At 35.1% G+C, this 9,253-nt stretch overlaps 1 protein-coding gene across 2 annotated transcripts; it reads right to left on the reverse strand.

The window, feature by feature from the left end:
- Positions 1–227: 227 nt before the first annotated feature.
- LOC108996263 (cyclin-C1-2-like) lies at positions 228–8,713 on the reverse strand. 2 transcript variants are annotated; one of them, XM_018972041.2, is made up of 9 exons: positions 8,509–8,713; positions 8,293–8,399; positions 6,959–6,998; positions 4,055–4,099; positions 3,254–3,372; positions 3,012–3,135; positions 2,288–2,338; positions 1,631–1,778; positions 228–744 (listed from the first exon to the last, which is right to left on the reverse strand). In XM_018972041.2, the coding sequence occupies exons 1-9, from the start codon at positions 8,538–8,540 to the stop codon at positions 640–642; spliced, it is 771 nt and encodes a 256-aa protein (XP_018827586.2). In that variant the 5' UTR covers positions 8,541–8,713; the 3' UTR covers positions 228–639. The 2 variants fall into 2 exon arrangements, with proteins under 2 accessions (XP_018827586.2, XP_018827587.2); XM_018972042.2 differs by having other exon boundaries at positions 238–612.
- Positions 8,714–9,253: the final 540 nt, after the last annotated feature.

Genomic DNA, 9,253 nt, shown 5'->3' on the forward strand with positions numbered 1-9,253 from the left:
CCATGTTTCTTATATAATACATGTATATATGTAACATATTACAAATGCATGTTATATAAAAAAAAATGATATTTATAGTTGTGAAGTGCACAAGCGTTGCATAATTCATTTAAAAAAAGTGAGTAAATACGAAATCCACATTAAAGAAACTAATTTTTTAATAATAGACTTCATTCTTTTTCAAAACGATTGTGCGACGCTTATGCACTCTAAGACTATATATAGCATTGCTCATAATAAATCAAATCCATCACTTGTATCATCAATCTGAAAGTGTATAACTTTAAACGATACCAATTAACATAAAATCACGTACATGTTTGCATAGAGAGACTGATTGATAAACTAGCTTTTTCCCGTGAACTTCGTTACATTAATCATCTCTTACAAAATACAAACACCATGGAGATCTATTGGAGCATGTCTCCTCAACAAAATGTAATCCAACTCCTTCCCCCTTGGTTTTGACTAGTGCAGCAAGCTAAGCTCCCTTCACTTGGCTAAAAAACAAGTTGATAGCTTTCCAATATCACAGAGTAGGGTCATCTACTTCTTTTGAGATAGACCAGAAACTTGATCTTGGTCATAACAAAGATAAACAGCATTATTTTCCTGCAGGAAGCAGAGTTACCAAACTATTTAGGGCTTCAAATTTAACTTGCTGAGAGCGGCAATGATTCTCTCGTCTGTAATCATTCTGTGGTTTTCATAGAAGTCTAGTATCTCCATAGAGATATTTTTTACCTGTAAAAAACATGGACATCATTAATGGTTTTACTTTTTTCAAGCTGCAAACCATAACAATGACCTCAATGAAAATTTATGTGGTTTGTTAAATACATGGTCATACCTGCAAGTCATATGGTGAAGAGTAGTGCTAATGAGGCACTGGATTTAGCAGTGGGGTAACAGACCATTTTCATGCCACTATCATCTATTTGCCGCTTGTACCAGATGAATTTTAGTAGAAGATCTAGAGATTCTGAAATCCTAGATAGGTACTTTACTCCTTTAAACTCAAAACTAACCAAAACTACATTCAATTTCTACTCTCAGTTCTTGCATTGTCACCTTATAGCCAAGGAAATAAGAGAAAAATAAAACTAAAAATAATTCTAAAAATTATATATTACAAGGTATTTTGAAATTTAACCATGATACTCTTCTAATCCAGAAAAAGGGCATAATAATGAATTTTAGAGCTTAAAAAAGGCACAGACTATTTGAAAATGCTCCAAGACAAGCAATTTGGCCTCTGAATTCGAGGCAAATCACCTAGAAGTTCAAAATATTGGTTGGCAGTTAAGACATATCACCTGAAATATGATCATGTATTGCTATAATTTTAACTAGAATGGGCTCCACTTTTTCACATCCTTCCCCAGTTTCCCTCGGTTTTTCTCTAGGCAACTAAACAATCTAACATTGAAAATTGGATGCTGAAGACAGGACCTGATACCATGACTGGGATTTTTTAACGACTGATTTTAAATGACTTGCACACTGCATAGAGAGTAATGACAAGGCTTCCAAAAGAGGCTGCCAGTTCATTGTTTTACTTTAGATTTAATTGGAATGAGAGGTAACAGACAAACCATGACAAAAATAAGATTTAGCTCGGAAAATCTACCGCATTCATATCAATACGAAGCTCTTCGAACCATGCAGTGGTATCTTTCTCCCTGAGTACGCTAGCAACGTAAATGCAAGCTAAAGCAATCAGATGTGGAGCATGTATGAGAACAAGGTCCGTCTTGTAGGTGTCATTCACAAGTCCCCTGCATGTTTCAAAGCATTAGGGCTACATCATGTCTATGTCCTTTTCTTTTTTTCCTCTCTTTTTTTGAAAAGAACATCATGTATACATTGTAGTAAATTAATCAATCTTTTTATTTTGTCTCCAACTTAAACGAGGTTATCCTTGTTTCATTTTCTTCCCCTTAGGATTCTTTTTCCCAATGGCAACTTCTCACTCTTTTTGCATAAGAAAGAAAGAACCCTATCTAATTTCAAACTTGATATATTTAAAATTTTACACAAGTTTGCTGTGATTTTAGTGAAAAGAAGCCATCTCAACTATATATATATATATATATATATATTTCTACAATGCATACGGTGAAAGATTAGTAAGATAAAATCAATAATTGGAACAAATCTATCACAAGAATATTAAAACTATATTTGTCCTGAAAAATTGAAGGGAAAAAAATAATAAATAAGCATGTTGAAGTGCATCCCAGCAGCCACCTCAGAAAAATGACTATGCTGGGAATTGGACTCTTACCAAGTTAATTGAGTCATACTTATATCATTCAGGCCTGCATCCTGAAGCAACCTGCCAAAGCAAGGAAAAAATGACAGACTTCACTGACTGGTCATAAAAAATAAAAATCGGAGGAAGATATCTCATTGAGTGATCAACTAACTATCTTTCAGAAATGAGCAAACTATAAAAAACATGCAAAAGGATCAACATTGGCATCATTGGAACCAACAGATATCATGTATAATATGTGGACACAGGCATGAGGAATGGCACCTAATTTAGAATAGTGCTATCTCAAAGTTGGATATTAACTAGCAGTGACTAAGAATATGAAGACAAACTGCATTTACATTTCAGCCAAATGTTTACTATCAGATATGCAGCTATGCTTGTAATCTAATCACAGTTCAACCATAAACACAGACATACTATTTGATACCATGATAAAAAATCTAATCACCCAATCAAATGATGCCCGAGAGAGAGAAAAGGACAGGGATTCGGTGGCTTAAATAAGGTGAGGTACCGAGTCAAAATAGAAAATGACCACAACTAAAATTGAACACAATGAATTTTACAAGATGTTATCTTAGCAATCAAGTCATTCATCAAGTTGATGGAGCTTATCTCTAACCAATTAAAGTTCACACTAAAGGATTAATTCACAGAAGATAAAAACCAAATATCTTACAGCCAATCTGAAGTTGCTAAAGATACATGATAAAGAGGATCAGATACATACTGAGACAATGCTCGGTAAGGATGGAATACAACTAAATAATAGTTGAGGGCTTCTAAAATCTTCATTTCCATTTCAAGGATGTCTTTGATCTCATACCTATCGTACCTATACTTTTCATCAGAATCTGTGAAACAAGATTAGGTGGGCTCTAAGAAATTTCAACAGTAAGTAAAATGTCAATGATTGAGTTTGGTGGGAATTGAAATGATTTAATCTATATAAGTTCAGTATCAAGTAGTTACATAATTTCTTGAGCACAAATACAAGAAGCCTGGCCTGCACTGTGCTTTCTTCTGCTTTTGATGCCAGGTACAAGCAGGTAGGAGCCACGAGGCGCGGATCATATTCATTCATACTCTTTCTGAGAAAACAAAAAGCAGTCAAGCTTAGCCAGTGATCGCAAATCTGGGCTTAAATGTGCCTAAATGTATTTTCTTATGAGATGATACTGAAATGACAACATAGAATGTCCTTATAAATATTCAAGAGTAATATAACAGAGAAAAATAAATATTAAACCGCCACCAAGTTAACAGTGCAGCAAAATAAAAATAAGAAAATCTATGTTTTTCTTATAAAGCTCTCTCCCAAATTCGGTCAAACAAAACCACATGAAACAGGCTGTCAATCTCAGTTCTATTTTTTTTTTTTTTTGGCATGAATCAACATGAACATTGTAAGGTTGCTCTTGTGAATGAAATTCAATGGAATCCATAAAGACAATGTATTCATCCATGGGATACACCATTAACTAATGTTTTGCTGAGTAAAAAGATACCGATGGAGCAAAACTACATACGCTTTGTAATGACATGATATGAATAATATAGGAAGTAGAATATGGTTGTAGGGAAAAAAACTAAAAATGAAAAAGTGCTTCATATACATAATACAATGAACTAGCATTAATCAATTACCAAGTGATTTCTAAAAGTCAAAATGAACTTCATAGTTGTTACTCATATCAAAAGCAATGATTAGGCATAAGCTTGTGGTCACAGACCAAACTTATTTTTCCATCACAAGTTAATTACTTCAAATACCTGGTGTAAACACGTCTCATATATGCCACAGCAGTAGCAACCACCCTGAAACATTTGGCCAGTATAATAAAGATTAAGCAGTGAAAATAGTCTAATAAAACTTTTATGTACCAATTTTATGAAGTTAAGGAAACACAATTTACCAAATTAATTGTTATTATGTGGTCCTGGAGTATGCCAAAAAAAGAATTTAGTACCTAATGCCCAAAATTCTTAGAAACAAATAAATTATGTTCCGCTTGTATCCATAGAAGTAGCAAAACTACAAGCATCTCACTTACAAGCCAATAAAGTTGAGACAGTACCCATTATATTCCAACCAGTCTACTTATCATAAAACAAATTCCAACCGGTCAAATCTAGCTTTGAGAAATTCTTGAACATCCTATTCTTTTCTATCTCAAGTTGAAATTGGGGTTTAATCAATTTAGCCGTCAGGTGTGGCCATATGTGATATTTTACCCTGGAGAAAACCGACTTCTATTATTCCCAATAAACATTGCTCATCGTTCCATTGAAATTAATCTTTCTTTTAGCAAGCCCGGACATTGCAAAGTACAATGTATTTAGTAAGGATGGCATATCCAGTTGTATCCTGCCAGAATATCAAGAACCATGCTTAAAGACCATGCATGTTGGTGTTGGTTAGAAGTAATTCATTAACATATGAAATTCTGAAATTACATTGTGATATAACCTTTCAGCATAATAGACACTGGTAATCGTTAAAGATACATGCTATGGTATAACTACACATCACACCAACTAAAATACAAACATTTTAATTTCCACGATGCATTAAAGGAACTTGCTTGAAAACTCTCAAAACCTCTGTCAGAGAGGAATATCAGAAAACATTATTTCTTGCTCTAATAAAAGGTAGAACAGTCTAAGAATCTAATTCTCTAATAAATAGGATTATAACTGAATTTTTTAATAAGTAACCGCAATAAATCATTGTCAAGATTAGCAGACTTCTAAACAAATGTACTACACCCTGGAATATAGCGCCCAGAGACTCTTCTTTTTCTCCAGAGGCGATTTTGCTCTCTAGCAAAAGACTCAAACATCTCATCCTCTCAGCACAGAGGGGTGGTGGAGCAGAAGCTTCTGCTCCTCCCACCCTCCTTGTCTAGAAAATTTTCAGGTTGTTTTCCACTGGTTTTTTTCTAGTTTTCCGTCCATAGCAAGGAGAAGCACTGATCTATTGCCTTCCAGCCCCATAAAACCACCACGTGCCCTATCGAAGGACTCCCCAGCTGCTGATCTTTCAGACGGCCAAAGCAAAATGCAGAAAGGAGCAGCGCGTGGGCCACATGTGCAGTTCAAACCACGGGTGAGATTCACGCGCCACCGCATCGAGGAGTGTTTGCTGCTGCCACATGTGGCATTTTCGGGGCTAGCAACCTTGGATCCCTCAGACCTGACCATCCTCCACTCTCCTAGCATGGCGCGTGGCCTCCACAGTCCCCGACGGTCATCCAACGGCGATTCGGTGCTTCCCCAGTTTGCTATCTTCCTATGTTCTTGCTCCCCCTAACCAAGGATCGTGGGAAAAAGGTAGTGGAAGTCTCCGACAGCTAGTCCAGACCAACGAAATGCAGCACACATCACTTCACTACTTCCAGTCGCAGTATTACAGTCCATTTTCGGTCTGTATCAAAACCGCTTCAAGCGACTTCCCCTTGTGGGAAATGGGTGGGGTTCAAGTCATTGGCCCCAAATCCCTCTTTTATTTATTTATGTCTCGTGTTGTATTTGCTGGTTTGGGATGAATGTTGAGGCCTCCCACCCTATTGACTATTGTATCCTATAACTGTTAAATATATCTATAATATGCTTACTTAGAAAAAAATGTACTACACCCTGACAGACTGATGATCTGCCTAAGGTGAGGTTTGGATAGTGAGTTGAGATGAGATGAGTTGAGATGAAAGTTGAATAAAATATTATCAGAATATTATTTTTTAATATTATTATTATTTTGAGATTTGAAAAAGTTGAATTGTTTATTATATTTTGTATAGGAATTTGGAAAAGTTGTAATTTTTTTTTATAAATAATAAGAATTTTATTATCACGAATAAGCATAACCCAAGTACACATAAAGTATACAAAGGAAATACCTACTACACTCTAGAAAACAAGAAAACTAAAATAGAAACAGATTCAGTACATTCTCATCCATTCCTTTCAAATATCTTAGCCCACAAACTCAAAAGTAGAAAAGAAAAAGTTTCGAAGATCTTCAAAAGAGCGCTCTTTGTCTTCAAAAGGTCTCTCATTTCTTTCTAGCCAAAGACACCACATTAAACACAAAGTAATCATTCTCCATCTGGCAGCAACATCTTTCCTCACCATACAACCCCGCCGACATGCAAGAAGCTCCATAGCTTCCTTAGGCATCGCCCAAAATAAACACGTCCGACCAATAACCTCATACCACAAAGAGCTTGCCACCTCACAATGTAAAAACAGATGATTAAAAGATTCTTCATCCTTCACATGACACACCAATCGGCTATACACAAACCACATTTTCTAAGGTTATCCGTAGTCAATACTTTCCCTAGAGCAACCACCCAACTGAAGAACGCCACCTTAGTAGGTACCTTCACCTTCCAAATGCTTTTTCATGGAAATACACAACCAGAATGACAATTAATGAGAACGTTGTAATGATTAAATGAGATGAGTTAGGATCAACTCTGAATCCAAACAGTCTTAAATATCTCCAGGGAAAACTGTACGAGTTATACGTGAACCAAAACTGTGAACACCATCTGGCAGAGGCATAAAAAAAAAAGAAGCAGTTCTACTTGTAAAATGAAAAGAGAACATGAAAGCATAAATTAGGAAATCATAGGTGATAGTATCAGTAGCAATAGGAGCATAAGTTCAAACCTTTGCCTCACTTTTACATGTTGAGCCAATTTCAATATATCTGTAATGAAATTCAGGAAAAAAAGAATTTTGAAATGATGTGGATTTGGGAAGCAAAATTATTAGCAGTGTCAAGTGTACACAAGTGAGTGTAAAACACTTTGCCAATAAATACCAAGTAATAATTCCATGATTATACAAAGTATGCGGGTGGAATCTTCAGATTACCACAAAATGACAATTAACAAAGGAAACCCATAAAATCAATAACTGAAGGAGATGGTATGAAGCCAAAAAGTTACATAGCAATTTCCAGCAGAAAACATAATCGTACTAAAACACTCACATATAGGCAGATAGAGAGAGAGAGAGAGAGCATTTTCCATTCAGCTACAATTTGGCAACTAATGATACATGAATGAATAGTATCTCTAATAGCATAAGAAACCCAATGTAACAACTTGAGAACCATATTCTGAAAATAAAGATTACGCATCTTGTTTTGCAGTTTAGTCTTGTAGAAACCTAGTTAGGTACTTCTCATGTATACTTCCTGTGTACTTGGGTCTTGCCTCCATTTATGAATAAAACTTCTTGATTACCTATAATAAAAGTCTTGAAGAAACCTATTATATCAAGGTGAACTGCACTAGGAAAGCAGCAATTCTCAATCAAATTCCTTTCAATTCCCTTGACAAAATCATATACCACATGCAACTTTGGCTTGGGTTATGCCTAGAAGAATAGTAGACCCCTTCCCAATTGGAGAGGAAAATATGGTCGCCCACAAATTGCAACATTGTGGAAGATGGTCCCCATCTATCTAGTGTAGTGTATTTAGGGGGAAAGGAATGATATAACTTTTGGGAATAATGAAAAAACAACAAAAGATATTTAAAAGTTTCTTTTTCAATACTTCGTTCCTTTGGGCAACTACTATAAATTTTAGTGGACTACGATTCGTGGATTTCTTGTATCTTTTCCTATTTCAAATTAGGTGTCTACGTGTATGAAAATGATTAAACTACAACTCTCTTACAACTCTATCTTAAATAAATGGTAGTGTTGTTAAATTAAAATTCAACTTTAATGGAGTGGCATCATTGCATTGGTTGGTTGTGAAATGGGTTGTAAGAAAGTTGTAAGAGGGGTTGATGTAGAAATCTGACATTCCAAGCATGAACCATCATTAGTTTCTTCAATATACTTACAAAAACTAAAAAAATAAACTGTAAGCCTGAAAAAGAAAAGCACCTACAAGTACTGAAACAAGCTGAAACCCAGATGAAATTCAACAAAATATTTGCATGACATCCAACAATCAAGTGAGACTGGGAGAGGGACAGAGATCATACAATTGGCCATATGCATCTTAATGAGCTTGAAATCCTCAAGAGTGATGCCCTTGTCTTTGTCAAGTGGGTGCACCACATCCACCTCTTCCTGGTCCAATAGCTGTTTTCTTGAAAACAAAATACCCACAATTCAGAAACAAACGACTAAATATACCAAGACAAATATGAAAAACAAAGTAAATAAAAAATGAAAAACAGGTTGTGTTGAAAACGTACTGGTGAGAGGATGTCCAGAAATTTGCAGCCATTTTTCGTATCAGAGACCAGGAAGATTCTAAGAGTGCTCTTATGGAACTATCAAAAGTTGCTTCGATCGTTCAAGATTCAGTTTTTCATGGTACGGAGTATAAGGAAAAATCTTAGCCTTGCGGCAAGGGGAGGTCGGATTCCTGGAAGGAAAGGAAGTCTCCGTTACCGTTTCGGTCCGTTTCTTGGTCCCAGATCAACATAAATCAGGCCGACTCAGGGCCCAAAAAAACTTCGCCTTTAGACAGCCCAAACTACGAAGTCTCGTAATCATATTTGCCGTATTGGTATTCATCATCTCACACATATATATCATACTTATTTTTTAATTTTTAATGATAAATTTAGATTGTTTGAGTATTAGATATTAAATCACATTTTAATCTCGAATAAGTTAAAAATTACGTTTGAGAAAAGAAAAATTCTACTTATCATCTCTACACCACACACCACACAAATGATTATTTATCTTTTTTATTTTTTTTTCTCTTAAAAATTATGTTGTATAGGAATGATGAGCAGAAGAACTCAATTAATTTAGTAGAAATAAAATCAAAAAAATAAATAAATTAAAATTAAACTTAAAAATAAATATGATGTGTGGTGTGTGGGAGGATGAGTAACAAAACTCGAAAAGAAAAATTCTAGAGAATTTTGTTGAGAAATCATGGACCTTGTTCGATTACACAAACTATCTCATCTAATCATTATAATT

The sequence above is a fragment of the Juglans regia genome, chromosome 5 (assembly GCF_001411555.2).
Source record: "Juglans regia cultivar Chandler chromosome 5, Walnut 2.0, whole genome shotgun sequence".
NCBI lineage: Eukaryota > Viridiplantae > Streptophyta > Magnoliopsida > Fagales > Juglandaceae > Juglans > Juglans regia.

Bases quoted from the DNA above. Each gene is read 5' to 3' on its own strand.
- LOC108996263 (XM_018972041.2), bottom strand. From the start codon at position 8,540: ATGGCTGCAAATTTCTGGACATCCTCTCACCA. The intron at 8,400-8,508 runs GTACGTTTTCAA...TTTGTTTTCAAG, and splicing joins TTCTGGACATCCTCTCACCA to AAAACAGCTATTGGACCAGG. The intron at 2,339-3,011 runs GTATGTATCTGA...TTGCTTTGGCAG, and splicing joins CCTTACCGAGCATTGTCTCA to GTTGCTTCAGGATGCAGGCC.